The sequence below is a fragment of the Bombus pascuorum genome, chromosome 8 (assembly GCF_905332965.1).
Source record: "Bombus pascuorum chromosome 8, iyBomPasc1.1, whole genome shotgun sequence".
NCBI classification, from domain to species: Eukaryota; Metazoa; Arthropoda; class Insecta; order Hymenoptera; family Apidae; genus Bombus; species Bombus pascuorum.
The window spans coordinates 5,987,049-6,010,341 of NC_083495.1; the positions used below are offsets into that span (position 1 = coordinate 5,987,049).

The following is a 23,293-nucleotide window of genomic DNA, read 5'->3' on the forward strand; positions in this document are numbered from 1 at the left end:
AACACAGAAATCAGCAGGATACTCCTCGCCCTATTGCCTCGATATGTCATCGTTAGAGGCTGCGTTATTTTCGAAGCCGTGGGTCGCGTAGATCCGACCGTATTTGCGCTGGGTTATCCGGCAGGCGTCGCCGTATTGAAATGTCGCGTGTGTTGAGAAACGAAACGGTAGCAGAGGAAAGGTGGGATTATCTGAATACAGTCGTTTTCGGGGGTGAGTTGCGAGTCTCTGGAGGGTAGTAGGTGGCCGGCCAAGGCCTCTCCGGAACGATCCTTGCCTCCCTCGTGATCTATAGCGGTCATCTGCGCTGCGAATTACCACCATCTTCTTTCCACTGATCCTCTATATACGACTTAGAATAGATTATTTGAATATCGATCGATGATTCGCCCTATTTCTAGGAATAGCTAGAGGGGACAGTCGTCCGACCATGTGTTGCCATGATTGGTCGTGTTTTAGCATAATTCGGCTGATTGATAACGGCTCCACTCCCAATGCTATGTCTGAGATCGTATTTACGCGCTCCCCGATTTAATCAGTCCCGATGTAGGGATACTGAACGTATCTACGTCAAAATTATAGGGGCTAGAGGAGATGAACTCGTGCGTCGAGAAAATTCGAAGAAGTCTGGTGAGATCCAGCGGCTGATTAGCGAACTGACATTCTCATGGACCAGATGACGTTTGGCAAGACATTCAGCTAGGTTTTGAATAAAAGTTGGGTAACTGAATTCCTCAAACAAACTATAAATAGCAATAAAACCTTGTTCCAATGAGTAAAGCTATTAGAATTCAAACGACTTGATGTCGGCAAATTCGCGCTATTAAAATGGTTTCAAGTTGTCATTTAATCTATATGAAGCTTTTGGACAAACGATATTCGTCGAATAAATACCAAAGTCGAGTTAAATTTAAAAATCGAGACGCTCGTCGCAATTAGCAACAGCGATAAAAATTTTAAACGTATAAGTAGCGTCCAGTCCCAGACTGGGACTTTTGACTCATAAGTGATCGGGAGAACGCATCGTTTATTAATTGCCGCGTGGATCTTTATGGGCAGATATCGCCGACAGGGACATCAGCTAACGCTCCCTACTCGCGGAAATTCTTTTTGGAATCGCATCTATCATTTTTACGAGAAAAAGGCGAAGTTTCCCCGGCGGCTTTATAACGCGACGTTACTAACGAGGCCCCGTTGTACTTTTTGTTGCAGCCAGCGACGCGCTCGGCCGAATCGATAAGGAGCCAGCCTCGCCGGAATCCATACAAGGTGAGTTTGCACAGAGTTTCATCGTCCGTCTGTCGTCCGCCTTAACCTCTTCTTCCTCTCTCCTTCTCTCTTCCTCTCTGTTCCTCTGTCCAGCGTTCTCTCTTCCGTACGAACCACCTTCGTCCTCTCCTCCTCTCCCCGTCGTCCAATCGCGATACGATTAACGTACCGAAGGGTTTAACCTTCGCCGATGGCAGGAACATAAATTTCACAAACGAATAATACGACACGGCGGAGTCTGAGCGAAAGGCTCAAGTATCGGCATTATAAATCCGCGTCGTTATTTCTTAGCCAGCTTTTTGCCCGGCACGACCGATCGGGCCGGGGCAACATCGTTTAATTGCAACGATCAGGCTTTTACATTGTGCGCCCCTTGCGGGCCGATGCGCCCGTGTACTCACAGAAAATCCGCCTCTGGAAAGGAAACCGGGGACACCGCTGATTGAGAAATTTTCAGAGACGACAAAGAAATGGAACGAGCCGCCGCCAGCGTCGCCGCGGACACGGACATTTTATTAATCGACCGACCGTGGAACGGGATCGGGCCCAATCGCGAAACCAGTCGTTCGAAAAGGATTCATCATCGTCCCGTGTCTCGTATCTTCTTCGTCGTTCCGCTTCGTGTCATATGGCCGACTGTGTATCATGTGGTATACATATTTTACATTTTGTCGGTTAGCAAATTCTGAAGTAGAGTTTGTTAAATACATGTAATTTTAGTTCAACCTATCGATCGAAATATTCCCAAATGAAGAAAATAGCATAATTCAAGAGAAGAGTGTTATCGCATCCAAAATTTTGAATCGCAAGTTAAAGAAAATCGAATTCGAATTTTATCAGAAATTAGCAGAAAATTAATAACCGATCTATCGTACTATCTGAATTTATAGTGCCTTATCGCATCTTGAAAGCTCCTTTCGTAAAATTCAAAATCGGTTGCCTTTCGCGGAAGAATCACGCAACGTCCAAAAATTCCATCGTCACTCCCATTTATAGAAATAGAACGTTGTCGACGCTGCATCCTAAGGCTAATCCTTTTCCACGTAAAATATGTCGTAAAACCAATTACACTCTCTCGCTCACCGCCTACCAGAGGCAGCACAGTGGTTTTGTCATTTGCCTGGAAGAATTCTTTCGTGGCCTTTTAACTTGGAGCATTATCCGACAACTTTGGCTCGTTCTTCGGTCCAAGGATTCTTGGTCTGGCTCGTAAAAAGGGTAGAATTCTCCCTAAAACGAACGAAGACGTCGTCGAAACCCTAAAGCTTGGCGAGATTTTTTCGGTAAAAATTCGACAACCGATTGAAAGAACGTTTTTGAAAGGTTTTATCGCCTCGTCGAAAGACGATGGATGTTTGAAACGGCGGCGTTTCTTCTCACGCGACAGCGGAAAGGGAATCAAGGATTCCAGTGGATAATTTAGGCTCGCGTGAGAGGCATCCCCCTGTTTCTGCGTGTGCATTTCTGCTGACCGTCGATGTTCGTCTGGAAAACGCAGCTCGTCGGGGCTGTCACGTGTCGCGAAGTGTAACACGTCGAGGATCGCGCCTTCAGAGAACGTACCCGGTAATAACAGAGTCGGATCTTTAACGAGCCGGATCAGCGGCACGTTTCGCGCCCCTTTCGATGTACATTACGATCGGTCTGTCTTTGGGATGTCAAAGAAGCTCAGACATCGACGATGACGGTATCTTATTCGAACCGAGACGAATCTCGTCCTGAAACAAACATACCCGTCAAAATGACTTAAGAAGGTTTCAAGGTCTTTCAATTATCTTGAAATTGTTAACAAAATGCAAATGTTATACACAATAGAAGTTCACGTTCGTGTAAGTGAATTCAGTCAGCAGATGGTAACTTAATTTAATTATTTCTCTCGTAGACAGTCTTAGAATTCTTAAATTTTCCCTTGAAATCGGAAAAATGTATACTTTAATTTTGCAAAGTTTCATCGATGTAAAAATCGAGTTAGTTCTTGCTGATCTCATCAACGCAGCCCTGTTTGTAAAACCAAAGAAGAAAAATAGTAATACACAGATCGGACAACTTCGTTCAGTTCCTTGGAACACTTCGCATCTCGTCGAAAGCACTCGTCAGTCCCCACCGAAAAATAAGCATCAAGAACTGTGGATGTTAACAAAGCTTCGGAAGAGACGCAAAAAATCGGCCCGGTTGTCCCGGACTCTCGGAAACGCTGAACCGGTCGTTACGAGCGAAAGAAGATTTCGAAGATCTGCGAAGAGGGCCGTGAGTTCGGCACAATTCGTCCCCTGTATTTGTCTAGCGGAAGGAGACTAAAATCGAAAAAGAATGAGAACGATGGCGTAGCTAGTGGTCGTGAAACGAAAGAAGGAACGACGAGGGACACCATTGGCAACCTATGTTTTACTTTATAGCATTTAGCCCCGATTGTTTGTCTTATTGCTATTAGCCTCCTTCAATTAGCAATTGTATCTTTAATGTGGATTCTGTGAATCGGTTTCGACCACGAAGAGCGGCCTCGGCCAACCTTGGTGGTTCGAGGGGAGCCAGAAGAAGGAAATCGGGCGTCGAAGAGGGGACTGGAGCAGCAAGGTGGGAGAAGGGAACCACGGTTAGAGGGGGCATGTCATTAGGAGTCATTAATATCACGGACCTCTGTAATTTGACACACTTCCGATCGCCTAGCGCCACCACCACCGCTCGCTCCATTTTTCTTCCTTCTCTTCTCCTTAAACCTGTCCATACACTTCTATCCACCCTTCGCTCTCGTTCGCTCCATCGTTCGTTCGTCTTTTGTTTGATTTCCTTCTACCGTGATCTCTTGGTTGGTGATCCCTTCGTCTTGAAGACTGATAAAGATCTTCGTGGGACCACCAAAGGGGTGAATCGAGAAGAAAAGATATACGAGAATTTTCTCGATCTCTATCTATGGAAAACGCGATTTACAGCAGCGGCATGGGACGTTGAAGTTAGACGGGTAGAAGGCCACGTGACGTGCTTCTTAATTTTCAACCGCGAAGCTTTTTGCGTCGTGCAGGCGTGACGCAGCACGGGTACGTTAATTAACGTGTTCTCGTGTCCTCGGTAACGAATCGTCGATAATTAACTCGGTCGGGATCAAGCTGCGCAACAGTGGAAGATCTCTCTAATCGTGGACGACTACACGCAGATCGAAATTGCGAAATCGGCCTAAGAAAGAAACGAGAGGTATCATTCGGAATGCAAGTAGCTGCGATCGATATGATCCACGGATGCTAATCGAATCACTAATCGTTTATTCCTGCGTCGTACAGGCACACCTGTTCGACCGATATGGTCAGACCAGAGATTCTTTTAACGCGGGCTTCATGGAGATCTTTCGAACGGAGAACGGCCAAGTCCCTCATCATACTTTGTAATGTAAACTCTCGACGATATTTTCTCCGTTCTTTGTCTTTTTTCCCCTTTCGACTGCCACTCCTGTCTTTTCTTCGTTCTCTCATCGTGGTTTTAATCAAGGAAACCACGTTACGTCGAGATTATTGAAAAAAATCGTCACTCTATGCTCCTGTTCGACTTGGACCTTGAGGAACGATCCAAAAGGCAGGAACGAGTGTTGGTACTATAATAGATGATTATCTGAAAGTTCTTTCGCTCTAGTCCCCAGGTCAAGGCGTAATTTATGGGCTGATTCTCTACCACCTGTCGATCGTTATCCGGTTGCTTCGATATCGCTATTGTTTCTCCCGGTATACACCTCCGCGGGTGTTTGTCCGGTTGGTTTATTCAATTACGAGCAGCGTTACAGCCTGATCTGAAACTATACATTCCCTGGATCGGTGTCGTTCAACCTTCCCCTATTCTACGTCATATTGAATTCATGAATTCTATTTCCATAAAATCGTCATATTCTATGTTATGAAATACCGATCTCGTCGTTCGTAGACTTCGATCAAATTGTGATCGTCGCTTGGTCTTAGCCTTTTCAAAATCGAATCTTTCTTAAGCCGTGGGGAAGTATTGCTAATAGAACCACATGCTTTTAACTTTATACCAAAAATATTCTTCAAACATAAAAATCCTCCGTTGAAACGAGATGGCAATTGAGTCACGAAGAGTCGAGGACTGTCGCAGATGTGATATCGTTTAACTTGACGTTAAATCCTAACCTAACTCAACCTACCGTGTTCCTTCGAGATTCCTAAGAACCAGCATGCAAATGGTATCGAGCAAGCGACTCTATTCTCAGAATTGGAGCAACGTGCGTGTTTTTCAATGCGTCGATTCCGCGGAATGGATAGATTCAGTATCGCGGCGGGATCGACGAGGATGGAAATGGTGATCGGTCGGCGGAACGGGGAAGATCGGTTTCGCTTGGAATGCAAACGAGTCGCAACGATAGACTCGCACGACATAGTGGCGAGTGGTCCGGTCGCACGGCCGCGAGGACGATAATACGTCTTCCTGGTGATTTTGTTATTCAAATCGGTCGTCGAGGACCGTGGTGACCGTGGAAAACCGCTATTGAATGCCGAAACGGCTTCCCGACCCTCCCGCAAGAACCTTCCATTCACGCCCGCCAATCCAGAACGTCCGGTTCTTGCGTGGCCGGGTGTCCCTGGAAAAGCCGCTAGCTTACAAGCAAAAAGCTTTACCGCGTATCGTTCGATTCCCGTTAAGCTTCGACCGAGCTCTCGCGTCTATCATTCGATCACTCAAGACGCGACTTTCGTGAATTCGCGCGGAGAGAAAATTCTGCCGATTTTCCGGTTACCGGAACAAATGGGAAAGTGCTTGGACACTTAATCGTCGATTAGCCTTCGTTAGGTTTCGATGGTTTACGTTTAACCCTGCTATAGGATCTTCGGATTTTTATATTCCAATCACCAAACGAAAACTTTTCAAGATGACGTGTTTCGTATTTTTCAGTTCAAACTTCGCGAAGATATCTCTTAACGTTAAAGGAATATAATTGAGAGAAATTGAACGTAACGCAATTAAGGATATCTGAAAATACACAAATTGATTTAAGAATTGTAGATGTATCAATTGATTTATTTAGGAATTAGAAAATGTGCAGGTGGATTCGTAAGTCGAAGTAATCGAATATACAGGTTGATTCATAAATTATAGATAAACATGTTCATTCACGTGGTTCATAAATTGTACCGAATGCGATATATCGCCATCATCACCTAATGACAAAATCCGCAATCACTTAGTTGTCAACCCAATAATATAAGTACATGTAACTGTGTACTAGATATAACGTATTGAATCGTAAATTATGAAGTTCTGTAAACGTACAGTTAGACTCATAAATTGTATATACAATTAACAACAAACGTTTATTCGTAAATTATAGAGACACCTATACAATAATACCGAAGATAAAAAAATTTGATGTATAAAATGACGACTCAAGTTAGACTCAAGGTACTGAACACTAACAAATCATCAACACCTGTTCTTTTAAGAAACAATATATAAACAAAAAGTGAATTTGTAAGAAACGCCATATTTCATATATTTTATTATAAATTTACCTAGACTGCAGGAGAAAAACTTACTCGATTCTACACATATCCAGGAAACTCGAATGTCGAACGTCTCGACTTTTCTCAATTATCGACGATAGACTCATTCCTGCGTGTGTTTTTCCGAGAACGTCGGGCGGCCCGTTCGAGGCGATACGACGACAAAAAACCAGAACTACGGGAACGGGAACGTCCGCAGCCCGTTAACAAGCGTTTCCACCAGAAGCAGCGCGTACTTTGTTATTCGGATCGATGGTGACGAGGCGAACTGGTTTTGAATGTTGACGAGAGCGATTCACGCGCCCTGCCTGCCAGAGCAAATTCAAATTCCATGCCGCGGCTTTCCCGGGGATTTTCAGATTTTTATCGTCCTCTCTTCAGCAGCTCCACCATCGAGCGTCCCGTACACGGAATATGCTGATCCGATCGACTGCTGACCGTAGTCTTCGCCCCTTTTATTTGCACACTCTATTCGCGGGTAGATGAGGAGCGTTCGTTTCTTCTTCCCTGGTTTGATCCATAGCAGACTTTCTACGAGTCTTTGAATATATATTAGAAAGTTGAGAAGAGAAATATTCATCTTTGATACGAAATTAATTCTTCCTCGTTCAAGTACTAGTATCTTTTCTAAATATCGGCAGTTCATGAAATCGACGATATCGACGCAAACACTCTTTCGTTCTAGTAAAAAAATTGAAGAAGGCGGAAAAAAAATAAAGTTATCATTGTGATTTTTATATTCGAAAACTAAGCCTTCACATTTTGAAATAGTTCAAAAAATTTTTTTACGTAGAAAATATTTCTCTTAGGTTTCTCTATGCGCAGCGAAAATAATTCCAACCAATAGAATAAAAGAAAAATACGTCCCTGGACAAGCTATAAGCAATGATCACGAGTAAAGTATAAAACAGTTTAACTCCAAATTTTTACCATTTAGGATAGCTTAATCGACACCACTCGCATCCCATAATTTTCTTCCCTTTTAACGATAGACGCAATTATCCGTAATTTTCCTATGCGGAATTAATCACCAGAAGCATATTAGAATCCACGATTTCTTGCCGAAGAACGGCGTGACCATTGTCGATGGAAAAAACGTCGAAACTGCGTTCGCTCGGCTTGCACGCGAGCTAGTCGCGCGTGCAGAAGACACTGTACGGGCCGGCAAATCGCGTAAGAGGAAATGAAAACGAGTATAGCGAGTGTTTCTCGGAATGATGGAGGGAACGAGCGGGAGCGAAGAAAACGAGAAACACCGAGGGAACGGTCCAACTCGGAACGAGCTCGAAGACGTTTTCTTTCTTCGACATATTTCTCACGGGCTCGAGGACGACTTCCGTGTCTTTTTCTTTCATACTTCTCCCTCTCTTTGCTCTAATAAGGGATGCTTCAGATCTGACCGATTTCAATAAAATGTAACGTTCTATACGTACAATAAACATAGTCGTGGCTTTAGTGGCAGATCATCAGTCAATTGTGGACAAAAATTTACTTTCAAAATTAAGAAGTATGGCATAGTGTAGCAACAAGAGTAAAGGATTTTTAAACGTTGTTCGATGAAAGAAAATTAAGTTGTATTCTATGAAAGAAAATTAATTCATCCTCGCCCACGAAGCTTCGTACGATTCGATTCGATTCGAGCTTGAAAAGAAGACAAAGAAATTAAAAAGACAGTATGGAGGGACTATTTATGAAAATGGCATCGAATTGAGCGGTGGGTGTCGGCGCCATTGTTGCTCGTTTTGCGACGAAGAGAGCAAGAAGGAGACTAGCAATTAGCAATTAAACCAATAAGTGTGCAATTGGTGATTCCATTAATGGGACGAACCGTTCCCACAGAAGGCGAACGCCGTTTTTCGCCGTTCGTCGCTCTGTCGACAGTTCCTCTCGCGCCATGATCTCCAATTGCTTCGAGAACGTATAATTAGTAGACGTAGAACGAGCTGGCTGCCGACCCCATCCTTCTTATTCTTCTTTTCGATCCCCTGACACGATAGCGTTACTGAGAAACCGCGAATTAGAGTGAACAATTTGCGAGAGATCTATTCGTTGGTTGGTAAATGGGGTCGAAATTATTCGTACCTTAAAAACGTTGGATCTTTTCGAGAAAAGATCGTCGGGATGGGAAAACCTTGCGGTTGCGCAAAGTAATTAGAAATGTACAGAGAGCCCTGTAGGAAGCTTCGTGCGAACGTTGAGGAGAATATCGATGGCGTACGTTTAATAAATTTGTGTCCAAGTGTGGGCGATCGAATGGACTGCTGATAGTTGCACGATGTCCCACGCGTCGATTCTACATTAATTAAACGATCAATATTTATTAAGCTTATTACGGGATCCGGCGGCACAAGCGTGGTATTAATTCGATTCCGCATCCACGGTGGGGCCCGTATTTCGCTTAATAGGCGCCATATTGTTCCTGACGACGCAATAAATATGGACGTGGCCAAATGAAGACAATAAATTGTCAAACGCCCCCGCTGTCGGTTGCCTCCCGTTCTTTCATTCTCTTTATGCTTCCTTCTCTTTAATTTTCTGCCTTTTTCTTTCCTAATAACAATTCCGTTCACGTTCGCCAGAGTGTTAAAAAAATCATCGAATTTTCCTTTCTTTTTTCATCTGTAATCACATGAAAGGTGGTCAGAGCTAATTTGACACGATGCTCTAATTATCCTTTAATTACTTAATCGCTTGCAAGTGAGATTAATTCGATCGTCGATAAAATCAAGAATGTTAAAAAGTCATTTCTTCCTGTTTCTTTATGGTTCTATTATGAAGGCTCACGTTGTTTGAATTATTCTTGTCCGGAACCCCTGCTGTCTCGTTTCCGGTTCTACTTCCTGATCGCTTATTATAATCAATTAGCGACCGGCTATCTACCATCGACTGAAACGTTGTATTCCAGGGGTGCAACCCTCCTGATTTTTTATACACCAGCCTACGGAGGCTTCGAGGGGGTGGCTCTGCAACAGGCTGATGAGTAGTCAGATCCTTTCGGCGCTTTTTTTGAACCTCGAACCCCAATCGTTAGTTACAATACAACAAGAATGTATAATTGTTATTTCTTATATTTAAAAGAAAATGTATTCTCATACAAAATGTTGGGTGTCCTTCGGTAGTTGATTCGATCCGTTTGTTCAGTTAAAGGAAGGGCAGACTTATCGTAGAACAGGCAAGAGACAGAAAAAGTCGACTATATCGTTCTCCTCGCTCCCTTTCTCGAAGATCTTTTACGCTTCTGCAGAAACCCGATAGCCGCGTCAGCCATTAAGCCAGAACTGTGAAGGGCAGGGCAGAAGGGCGAGAGAGAGAGAGAGAAGAGAGAGAAGGGAGGATCTTTTGCGCACACGTCGGCGAGGAAAAAGGGTGTCGATGTAGGGGAAGATGGTGTTCGAAAAAGAAGGGGCATGAAATCTTTTTAACACACGAATAACTAAAGATATTTCGCAGTATTCTTAACACCAAACTAAATTAGATCACTCTAATAATTAATTCATTTTCTTCAACGTACACTACGTTACTTTGATAGACGACAAGTTTTCCAAAGTAGAACTTTTTTAAACACACGAAACAATTTAAATTAAAGAAAAAAAAAATGAATTCCATTAATTCCACATGTCTTTCAACAATATTTCTGTTACCCTCCAAAATTATTATGAAACAAATGCGAATTTTTATTCTTTGAATATCTTTACATTAAAATTCATGCAGATGTTTTAAATATTAAAGCTGCAAACTCTCATTAAGTGATCATAGAATTTCGGCTGTCCATGTGTAGCGGTACCTGAGCTAGAGGACAATTCGAGCCACGTTGTTATTTTGCTTAGGAGTACCAACATCGTTAGGATATACATAATGGAATAATAAACCAACTCCAGGCAAAACAATGACCCCGCTACGTGTAACCGTCAAACAAAGGCGAATGGAAACTTTCCGGTACCCCCTCGACCAGTATAAATAAACGAACACGATCGTAAGGTGACTTCTCAGTCTCAGTCTCGGGCGATTTTATTAGCCATCAATACACAGTCTTTAGCGAATCGGTTAGTACCGAGCGTCTTAACAAACATTCTTTTAACGACCCGTATCGAGCGATCTACGGTTGACTCTATATTTATAATTATTTAAAAATATATTTGACGGTTCCAACATCGAGTAATCCCGTCATTTAAACTACCAAACGACCAACCATCCTCTACACATAGAAAGATTAAGTTTATAAATCCTGTAAAAAATTACAACAATCCCTCAATTAATTATTATTCATATACGAAGCTATAGTTCTCTTAACTTCTGCGTACAATTCATTTGTTTGGAAGGAATAAGAATTCCACTAAACAATAGTTGTACCAAAACGAAGCTTCTGGCGGAGGCGTTTCTCGTTAGAGAAGGATCAGGACAACCGGATCGTTTCTTCCCTCGAAACAGTCGACGAGAGGCGATCCCGGCGCTATGTAATTGTCATTTCGCGGGGGAAACGGTGACCGTGTCTAGACGACGGTGATTGTAGCAAAAGGACAAAGGGCGACGCGGCCAGGTAAACGGTGCGGTTATGCGAGGAACACGAAGCGCGAACACTGCTACCTCGCCATATCGTGTAGCCCTCCGAAGGGAGTAATTAAATGTATTATCGGGCTCCACCACGATCGTTCCGAGACACGTTGAAGTTTACCGTTAATTTGCTCTGTCGTGCAAGATGTCGCCCATAAAATCATCCGCGGTTGCCATTACATCTTAATACACTTGCCCTGCAACTTCTTGTATTCATCATTCGACACTCATTTTGCGCCATTAGACGCAGTGTTTGTATTGTTGATTGAAGTTTGACAGTATTTTGCGATTGTTATCAAAATATATTAAACTAATGGGTTTTATATATCTATGTTTGCTACTTTAATTAATAAAAAAAGTCACTTTTGATCTCACTACGGTAGGGTGTATGTATGAACTAGTCGAGGGATAAATAGTTCGCATAATTGAAATTGATACAACAAGAGTGTCGTATAGTAGGAGTTTACGTTCAAATAAATGCGTTCAACCGCTGGTTCAGGTAAATTGACTTATTTTGCAAAGAACGATATTGCAGTATTAGAAATAAGTAAAGAAAATAAGTTTGAAAAGTAAATATTCAAACCTTGGGCTCTTCGAGTTTTCAAAATGAATTTTCTTCTTGTATAGAGAGAGATTTTTTCAGGAAAGAGGAAATGGATAAGGGTAGGCAGATCCATTCCTCGTTACAGAAACGAATACCAAGGTCGATTAAACGCGTCCCGTGGTGAAAGTATGACCTCCTATATCCCGCAGAATTTCCTTTTCGCGAAAACACGTCTGGGTGAGCTTCGATGGTTGAAGTACGATCGGCCGAAAGCTAATAAAAAAAGCTCTGCTGCGGCCTGATAAGCCTGAGGGTATTTCACACTCGGACTGGCCTTGTATCGACGAAGGACGCTAATGTAGCGTTATTTAACTCGGTTAGATGTCCTCCCCTTGGCGGGGACTGGTCGCGAACAGCCCCGGGTAAAAATCCGGGGGTGCTCGCCGTCCCGTGAAAACACTGCGGGGGCGGTGACACGCATAAAATAGTGGGCAAACCCCATTTGGAACGTCAGGTGCTCGTCAGCTTTTTCAGGGGGAGCCTTTACATGACCAGCACACTGTAATCACCCTATTTACCCCTTGTTGTTAATGAATTAGCCGTGACCACGATTTTAAACACCACAGAACCGGATTTTAGTTGTTCCGCTCTACTTTCATAAAGAATTTAATTCGAAATTCAAAATTTCTATGGTTCTACGCTACTATTCAGTCTATACTTATTCGAATTTTTCTCGTGTGAACGTAATAGATATAGGATCATACCTGGGAATATTAACATCACGTGAATAGATTTCTTACTTTTTGACGCGTAAAAATTATATTCTCGTGAAGTGTATGGTCGTCGAAATAACTGGAAATTATCCAGCGTGATAAATTTGTCAGAGATTTATGAGCTTTCCATGGTGCAATATGACGGGTGCCATTCTAAGCGCGTTCGGAAATCATTGTCGCTTCAAGGATGAATATCGATCGGGTAAGCGAGAGCACGTGCCAGCAGGCAATATCCAGCGAATATGTTAAGAAAGTCGCATACATCGGGGTCAGTACAGCGTGAAAATAGAATGTAAAGTGTTCGCAGCGCTGGCCGCCGGCCTTAGGCGCAATAGGGGTGGCTTCCACCGGGGGTCGGTTTGACGTGTATGACGTGCCGGCCACGTGACCGGCCTGCCAACTCGGCAATCACTGCCCCGTACTACGCCGGACGAATCTTAAATATGGGATATTCAAATAATCTCGCCACTTCCCTCCCCTTTTACCCACCCTCTGGTTTCCGTTTTCCTTCGCTGTCCGCTTTCTGCCACCTCTATGCGGTTTTCAAGCACGTGATGGGTCAATGTTTCAATGGATATTTTACAAAATATAACACGTTTCAGATAATGTTTCATTTCATGCAAGTGTCATACGTTGCTTTGAATGCACGTTCTTCAACGTAGATAATTTGTATTGATACGAAGGTTAAAACGTTTGTAACCGAATTAATAACAGTTTAGCCTTCAATTAGAATTTTCGATGTTTCTAAGAAACGATACACAATGACCTGTATCTCATAACATCACAGTAATTCTAAATGTACAGCATACGAAGCATCGTTTAACCATGATATCCATCACGCTAACGTACCAATTAACACATATTCCCTGCAATTGACACAATGTTGCGAATGTCGCATGGGTCTTCTCGCGGTTGGCGCCACCTTCGTATCGCCGAGGCGAGAAAGCGACTCAGAAATCGAGTGTTTGCGAAGTGGAAGACGAGGAAACGCAGAATATCGTCGATAGCGGTCAGCACGAAGGTTCACCGTGCCATACATCACTGCCAGCCAGCAGCGGGGGTGCCCCCAGTAAATGGAGTTGGAGTGGCAACGTGGAACTCCCTCGCGGAAACCCTTGCTTTCATATGCATAGTCTCATTTCCTTATCGGAAATTTACGGTGAACGTGGCCGCGCGCCTCGCTCAGCCGCAGACCATTTTTCTTATCGCATCGCCGAACACGATGGACTTTCTAAGCCCTTAATTGCTTTTCGTCGCTCTTCTTGTAATTGCCTCTGCGAGTTTCTTCGTTTCCTACGCGTTTTCTTTCTGCCTTCTATTCCACATTTATTCCTTGCTTCTCAAAACTCTTTGTTTCCTAGCAATCAAAATTTCGAACCTTTGGAAAATATATCTGTGCGATACTTTCGTACTAAATAAGTAAATTATCGTTATCTATCTATATGCATATAGAAAGCCATTTCTAGCAAATTTATTCTTCTAACAAATTTATTTATTTTTGTCGATTCTGTAAGTTGATGTTGGAATATTCTACTGTTTACTGGAGCTATCTAAGAAAATGTCTGCCCCTCGAAGAACGCTATTTTCATTTTTCTTCTATTTAGATTGTCCTGTTTTTTCTCCTCTTTTTTTTTTTTTTTTTTTTGTTTTTACAATGGGTTTGGCCATCTGTAATCGCAGACTGCATCTCGATGCACCGTTATGCAGCGCAGCAGTCTTATAAGCGAATACACGAGTAACGAAAACAGAGAGAGTAGCTCGCGTTCGTTTCAGAAGCACGTGCCAAGGGGTCTGTCTCGATTTCATTATAACGGTAGCTGTCGATGACGACGATCAGCATCGACGGTCTGCCATCCAAGTCGACTATTTACCGATCCTGCATCTGTCCCGACCCACGTTCGTCCTCGAATATCTCGTTTTCACCGCTGCTAATGGCGCCATGTGTCCAAGAATCTCGCTCTCGCTGCTTACCTGCCTCTTAATTTTACCTGAGCGTTCTATATCCGACAATCGATAGCCTCTGGCACCGAGTTGGCTTTCGTGGTTTGGGCGGAATAAATTCGACGCTCCGTTGACTTTAATTAAGAAAGTGGAAGCGTTCTTAGTTATTAGGCGTATAAACAGCTTTTGATGTTGTTCGTTCGAAAGATAATCGGCCGAGTTTCTATGGAACATGTGTTTTTTGATTATCGGACTTGGCGATCTTCCTGATTGATTTGCGCAATGAAATAATTGCAATCTCTCGGAGCTTTTGACATCTTTCTTCTCAGAAATCTTGATAGGGTTGAAACAACGAATCTACACTGTAGGAATTTCAATTATTATATAATTTAATAGAAATAATTTGTAATAATCTTCATGAACCCTCTTTGCATCGACATCTTTTGTTTAGTTTATACGCCTTATGAAAGACATTTGTTTGAAGAGGGTTGAAACATACTCAAACGTATGTACTGATCGTACATAACAAAAATCTACATTGGTAGGCAGTCTAGTGAATTTGTCGTATATGAAATTTCGTGAATTTTCCATTTACGAATGATTTTGACTCCATCATCCGAAGTCGTTGCATGAAAACCATGCGTACGGAGGATTGGAGCAAGATACACGCGTGTACGTGCGCGTGCGTAGTCAAGAAAGAGAAAGAGAGAATAAGAGAAGGAGAGGAAGGCCACGTGCCTTTGGTAGCACGCGACCAACCTAACGGTTTTAGACTCACCCCACACGTTGCTCGAAAACCAGTCCACCCCTTCTCTCGTCACCCTTGCCGAACCGCCGGCACCGCTGCTTCAAAACACGCCAATGGAAACTGTTATTCCATTGGCTCGTGGATCTAGCCCCCTCGTGCCTTCCCCCTTTTTCGACGTGAATCCTAGGCTATAGTCAGATTCGCTTTAACTACCTCGATTTCTGATCCTGGGACAACACCTTTACCGCTGTCTAGGAGGAAACAGAAACCGAGTTTGGAAGACTCGAATCGGTGCAGAGAAAATGAAGGAAATGCAACGAAATTTCACCAGTGAATTTTCCTGCAACGAGTTCCTTTTCTGGGGGAAACGAACTTTTATTTTTGTCGAAACATGTTTGACCTAGCGAGGCTTGGAACCATTGAAAGTATCCCAGAACTTTTGTAGATTCTCTGGAAGTCTAGAACAGTGAAAAATTTAGGCTTAGAATTCAATTCATCTAGAAAGAAGTTAAACATATTTGCTAATTCTTCGCAGCAATTTTAAAAATTGCAATTTTTTAAATTTAATGAATATTTAAATAGTTGTTTAATGGCGTACGAATGAAATTGAGATAAAATTACTCCGATGGAGACGTTTACTAAAGATCGATTCTTTCGTTTCCTTCGCACCGCGGTACTCGTTGAGCCCGCCATGCATGAAAACGGACCGAGCAGGCATAATCGAATGATGTAAGGCCCTAATAAAATCGTAAGTCGGTTGACAGGCGGTGCACATAGCGTGGAATAATGGGTCAGACATTCCTCCCCCGTAGACGTAGGGGTGGTTGGGTCGCATTGTCGCTAGTTCCCTTACGTAAGAATGGCGACGAAGAAACGACGCGAAGCAGATGCCGTTTAGACATTCTGCTGCCTCGTGTGATATGCAAGACGAAGATGGAACGAGACTTAATGCGATCTTACGCTGCCTGCGAAGCAGCCAGGTAAATCGAGAGCAGAGATTTCTTTCGAATCGTTTCCCTACAATGTGCAGCGACAAGATTTGACAATTTCTTCGAGATCTTCCCTTCGAACAAATCTTCTGTCCCTTTCGTAGCGTATAGATGATGCAATTTCTAACTTACAGCGTTAAACTAAATTTAATGCACAAATTTAAGAATCGAAGGATCGAACGAAGAACTCGATGAACATAATGTAACAAAAAAGATCACAGCGAAACAGCCTAAGATGATGATAATAGAATAGAAGAGCAAAATAGGGAAAAGGTGGATGACAATCGAGAGATTTTATGAAAAATTAAGTAAAACGAGGTGAAAGTTAAAAAAGTACATAACTGCGAAAGAGTTAATTTACATGTATTCGGAGGAGACCGTTACGAATTTTGAAAATAGATCTATCGCAGAAAGGGCAGAAACAGAAGAAACAAGGAAGGGTAGAAAGGTGAGTTTGGAGTAAATTGAGCAAAAGGAGGACCGCGATTGAGAGAGGGCCGATTCGAGGGCGGAGCAGAGGGGAGCGGAACATACAGAAAGCGAGGGATGTAACCGCGAAATCGGGTAGACCCGTGAAAATAACGATTTCTCCTTTGTGATGCCGTTCGTTAAACCGAGAAGAGCCGGTTTCACGATAGAAGCAGAACGAAGATCACGACGATGGAAGAAGAGGGAGAGACTCGTGCATGGATGTTCGTGACTCGTCGATATTTTTCCCGAACGCTGAAAGAATCGATATTTTATGTAGATCGCGAGAAAAGGGCAACGTGCCCTTCGTCGTTGCTCTGGCTATTCTCGCCTGGACGAACAAAAACATCGGCTGATCCCAGGCAAGAAGAACGAACGGGAAGAAGACAGAGAAAGGAAGGTGGACAGGGATGGGGAAAGCTTTGTTGCACAGCGGAATTCATCGAGAAAATGGAACTTCGCCTTCGTGGCGATTCTTACGTCGTGGGTGGAGAAAACTGACGTTATTCATCCGATGCATTCCGATGAATTAAATAGGAATATTCAATGCATTTCCATGCAATCTGAATGAAATTGTCACACGAATGAAATTTCGTAATGCCCTAGTGCTCTAATATCAGAACTTGAATCGTTATTGTGTAGTACTTAATCAATGCAAATTTAAGTATAAATTAATCGCGTGAAATTTTGATTGGATTCGTCAAATTCTGTAGCAGTGGAAATCGTACTGCTACAGAATTACTATTGTAAATAATATTATTTAGTAATTGGCATGCTTAAAGTAGCGAAGTAATCAAGAACCATAACTTTCAACATAAATGCAAAAATATTTCAATAATTTTCACTGCCGTATTAGAAATTCCCTAATTATATAAAAATGAATTATATAAAGAAACACTTGTGTTGCTCAGAATACTGAATCATCGGTCCCAACCACCAACATTACCGCGAAGGTACCACGAAATTCTTCGCTAATACGTTGGAAATATTTACTCGAACTCTCTGATCATTTAGAAACGACCCGTGAACCACTAAGCAACCACGTTTCCCAAAATCATCATCTTCAAAACATCCAGACACCGTAGCCGCCAATGGTGCAGCTCAGGTGTCTCATTGTGCTATTTTATCACCTGACGTATGTGTCCGATGTTTCCCCGAATCTGGACTTTTCGACACGAAGGTCAGGTCGGCGCCCGGCTTTTCCCTCCGCTTGTGAAAAAGGGGAAGGAAAGAGAAAATCGAAGATTGTTGCGAACGTCCAGCTGCAGTCGGTCGTTCAGAATGGATTCTGTTACGTGTGCGTGCAGCTTGATCGTGGAAACGTAGGTGGATGATGGATAGACGGTCACCGTGTCAGTCGTGCAAACGTTAAACGAGCCCCAATGCGTCGAAATTGCATGGGCACCACCATTGTAAGCGGGTCCCATTTCGAACGACACCTAAAACTGCCTTGGTGTATGCAGATGCGGGACAAAGACGTGTCGGAGATTCAAGATAGGATCTGGCTCCCAGAATTTTTGGTATTAATGCACCTGGAGGGTGGTTAATTTATTACCTAGCGAGTACTGGAAACTTGTCAAGATTGGATTTGCGTTTAATCGTAAAGATAATTGATACGAATTTTAAATATTCAAACTCTAAAGTTTTTGAATATTCGGTTAACTTGTAAAGAGTCATTTGAACATTTTTTTAACTTTCCAACGTATTTGAGAGTTCTTTCTTGACTGCTGCTGTATCATTCACAGTGCTCGTGAAGGTTCGTCAAAAAACCGTTGCTTCCAACGTCTCTTCCAGAAGTATCGTCTCTCCTCCTCTCCTCAATTCCATCGATCCGTTCCATTAGAAGCTTCGTACAACGTTCGTTGCGCTTTTTTTCAAACCTGAAGCACCACCAATCGCATCGCAGCTAATCGCGATAGGACAAAAACGTGGTGGAAAAAGAGGAAAGCAAAACATCGGTCGCCTTATCTAGGCGTCCGTTGGTGGATGAGTTCGCACCTGGCGTCTTCGTTGTCGTCGTCGTCGTCGATAAACGTTATTTTTTGAACGAGAAGTCGCAGAGACTTTCACGAGAGCGCTACTGGAAAAGGGTGGAAAAATAGGAACCGACGTAATTCACCCCAAAAATCCTTTCTCCCCTCCCTCTCCTTCTTCTCTTCGAATGTTAGAGAGCCGCGGGACCTTCTCACGAAGAAAAAAGCGTAATTTTGATGAAAAGAGGGGAATCGACGATGCAAATTCAGGGGTGAAAAGGGAAACCGACGTGTTCGTCCGTGTGTAGACTTTGTGTACCTGCTTTTTACGTCTCAAACGCGTCACTCGAGGGTAGGAAAGATCGAAGCCAGGGTGTAATCGGGCGCGCGAGAAAACGAGGACGAGTAACTGAAATTTTATAGGGAATCCACCAATACGGAGGCTTTTTACTGTCCAGGGCTGCCCTACCTGATCTGTCGACTCTCTTCTCCCGTTTTTTTTTTTTTTTTTTCATCGTTTCAGGGGAATCTACGTCAGGTATGAAGGGGGCACAGATGCGGAGGAACGAAATGCGGAGCGATCCTCGTGAAACTTTTGCGTCGAATTCACGGGATTCACAGGATTTTGAATTTTTTTTTTTACCTTCTTTCTCCCTGGCTACGAGTCTCGTCCCACAGTAGCGAGCATCCCCACCTGCGACCTTTTTACGAGCGTTTCGCGAGCGTTTATCTGTTCCTGGCCGTCTCTTCCCGGTCTTTGTCCTGACATCGATGGGAAAATTCGACGGTCCAAGTGGCTAAGAGACTTCCTTTCTTCGCTACCTTGGTTCACTGACCTTTCTTGTTCTCGCGGTCCAAATAGCCATTCAGACTTCACCCCGATAAAATAAGAATAGTGGAAAAGCCCTTTTCTAGTAAGGTGCTCATCGCCATTCTCTTGTCTTTTATCATTAATCTTGCTAGACTCGCCTCGACTCATATAGACTCGAAATGGATGTTATATTTCAACATAAGTTTCATACAAATGTTATATTTTAAAAGCGTTAACCTCTGAAGCAAAGATCCATTCGTGAACAAGGTTTCGCGTGACGGTTGTCATGCCGCAAATCCCCTTTCGAAGAATGCGAAACGGCCTCCGTTGCCCCGGCGTATCGAAATAATTATTATTAAAAACCGTTAGACTGACGCGCAGGACCAATGAGGGCGCGTAAGCTCGTTTTCTCGAACCAAACGAATCGGTTCCGTGCCATTATCCGGCACGTACCCCTTTTTCAGGGGGCGCGTAACAGCGAAAGAAGAAGAAAAGGGTGGCGAGGGAGGCTGGTCATAAGATACGATGATGGATGCGCGAAGAGTTGTTCCGCGAGGTGGAGGGAGAGCAAAGGGCTAAAGGGTTTTCCAGGATAGCCAATCGTACGAGATCTTTCAATACCAACGACCAATCATCGAAAGCCCCTTCCAGCCACGTGGTGGTGGGGAGGATTCGGTCGTCCTTAGGGGCACGATTTCGTTGCGTCATCCTAACATTCGTTCTGTACCAGTCCTTCGATGAGGACCACTGGCTTTCGTTGTGACCTTCGGAATCTTTGGTGACTGCCCTTGGACGTTATACCAGTTCGATCGGTACCGACAGTGAATGGTGTTGATTATTCACATTATCAGTATATTGGTAGCTTTATATAAAACATTTCTTGAACATATCAAACTTTTTCGATAATTTTGTCATACAAAATTGTCACCGTGGTTGGAAATATAATATATTCGATTCTTAAGAAATATATTCGATTTCATCGATCTCTCCTAAAAGATGTGGTGACCAATCGTCACGATGCCGAAGGGCAGATACGTGGAAAGAGGAAGATAGTTGATGGACTAGAGTCCATCCGCATCCATAGGTCACTATCATTGACCGTCTTGCTGGATCTTGAAGCCAAACCTAATGTTACCTCAAACAGCGGGCCACAAAGATCCTCGAAGGCAAACGAGGTCATGATGGTCTTCCTGGAAGAGCCCAGGATGATCTTTACGGATATGCGACTTCATGCGACCAGCACGCCAACTTGCACCCCCACGCGTTACCTTCATCAGAAGTACAGGCCGCAGAACAACAACAACTGTACGATCTGTCGTACATTAAATTCGCTAGTGAATTTAGAGTTGAACTTAGGAATCTCTTGGACCAAAGATCCCTTCAGCATTGAATATTGCGTTAATTAGGTAGTTGTTGAAAGAAGGAAGTGATAATTAAAGATGGATTTTTCTTATTTTTTACAGATGCAGACCTTCATGGTGAGGTGGATGGACCCGATCTCAGCGGTGACGATAGGAGTATCACCAGTGATATTCAAGATGCCACTGAGGCGAATCTCGACCACGATTCCATGGACTCGGATAGGGAAGCTCTCAACCTGGTTGGTATAATCTCTGCTTTGTTTTTTACCTTTACTCAAAGACAAACTATTGGTCAGAGAAAATGCTGCTAACATCGGGGAATCACAGCTTCCGGTAATGCTTTGTAAAAAAAGTTCCCTTTTGTTTCGAAGTGACGACAAGGGGGCTCGATATTTTACAGTCATTCGTGAAGAGCGCAAAAAGTGCTCCCGTTCAATATTTGGCAAATAAATAAAGGAAGCCACTAGTGAGATGAACGACAGGAAGAACGGATAGGGAGGGATGTAGGTTTTAAAACACAAAAGCGCAGGATGGACCGTAGTGACCAATATCCTGACCTGGTCGAGTGTAAACACGGTTTTGTTCGACGCCGTTTACTTTGTAACATTAGGGTAGGGTAGCTCTTCCGTGTTCCTCCGATTTCTGCTCCCACGCAATTCCATGAAAATCGATTCTTTCTTTTTCATTTGATCATCGTGTCCCAATTCATTTATAATACTTTAATTATCAATATATAAATATTTATGTTCGTGTCTGAATACTTCGAAACCAAAGGCGTGGTTCATTATTATTTATCTTCGAGTAATCTTTAAGTGATACATATATATTAATTCTACGTCTACATAATTGGAAACACAAAATTGTAATATGTAAGTTACTTCAAACCTGAATTATTTTATCGGAGTATTTTTATTCGTCGCAATTTACAATTTTCTCAATCTTCGATTAATTTTCTTTAACAAGGAAAATGTGTTTTAGGTCACAGACGTATCACATCGCAATAGCAGCAGTGGAACCAGCGGCAGCGCCTCCTCGCCTAGTTCCGGGGTGAGCAGCCAGATAACCGGAAGTCATCAGCAGCAGCAGCACACGGCAGGGCAGCAGAACAGCAGCAACTCGCAAGCTGCCCTGGCTGCTCAACTAGTCAGCCAACAATTGCTGATGCATGGACCTCTTGGTGCTCTTGGACCACAGGAGATCCAGGCATTGGCTTCGACGTTTCAGCAACAACAACATTCGCTGCAGCAACAGTTGCAGCAGTTGGCAATGTTTCAGCAAGCCAACTCTGCTGCAGCGGGTCAGCTTCCGGCTCAGGCACAGTTCTTCTTACAGAACCAGGTTCGTGAAACCTACAACGTTACCTTTCCTAGATCGCTGTATTACTAAACTATGGAAAGAAAATTTTGTTGCTGGGAAGATAGTTGAAAGATGTGTGGCAACATGGCTGTTTCTCCGATTTTGCGATAATTCTATTTTCATATTCAAAATTTCAAAATGATGACCGTACTAACTGCAATCTAGATCCTAAAATTTTAGCGAAATAGAATGTCTCATTCGAATGAATTTTAACATTATCTCGATTATTCGAGCATCATATGAATATTCAGAATTGAAAAAAGGCAGAAAACTGAACGTGAAAACGCCGAAGACAGCAGCAGCAGCAAGATCCTCTTTCCTCTGTAAAATATAAAGAACTGTCGAAAATCGGGCGCGTTTTCTATCTCTGACCAAAGGTATTACGCTGGGAGCGCGAACAAATGCATCCCGTGCACTCGAATTCCGACATCATTGTTCTCCGGGCATCGGGTACTTTACCGAATTACACACTCGATGCGAATTCGATTCGAATCGTCGCGTCGGCGGCTAGCGGGGATGGTGGAGGTAGATGATCGCGAGCCCAGAGACGACGTTCCATGCGATATCTGATCGACCGCCCGAAAAGAAGTAGACGTCTTATTCTTCGGGGACGATTCGCTCGATTTGACGCGGAGATAGCCGGCTGGAGATGTCACAAAGGGACAGGGTTTGTACTCGTTTGGCCTCGCGTTTTCTCTCTGACAAGTGGAAAATCGTGATCGGTCGAATAATTAGAATCTGACGAGTATGGAAAAACAGTGCGCAATCTCCAATAAAATTTCAAGGATACACAGGAGTTTCTATGGACTTTTTAAAAATCTCTGTTATGTTCGTTACAAAGGAACTGAGTTCGATTTTCCGATTGTGATCGTCGAACGATCAAACAATTACGATTTGATGACTATGAAAAAACGTTTGCCTGTCTACAATAAAATTCCAAGAATAAGCAGACTTTTCTATAGATTTTCTAAAAACGTTCTCTATTTTCTTCGTATAAATAAATTGACTATG

At 43.1% G+C, this 23,293-nt stretch overlaps 1 protein-coding gene across 3 annotated transcripts in view; it reads left to right on the top strand.

Annotated features, from left to right (window-relative positions):
- LOC132910113 (POU domain, class 2, transcription factor 2-like) overlaps positions 1-23,293 on the top strand; it is a 126,901-nt gene that overhangs the window by 96,076 nt on the left and 7,532 nt on the right. For all 3 annotated transcript variants that reach the window (XM_060965588.1, XM_060965590.1, XM_060965589.1), the window contains 3 exons: positions 1,213-1,269; positions 21,029-21,165; positions 21,905-22,264. In XM_060965588.1, coding sequence (XP_060821571.1) covers positions 1,213-1,269; positions 21,029-21,165; positions 21,905-22,264 — 554 coding nt within the window. The remainder of the gene's footprint in view (positions 1-1,212; positions 1,270-21,028; positions 21,166-21,904; positions 22,265-23,293) is intronic.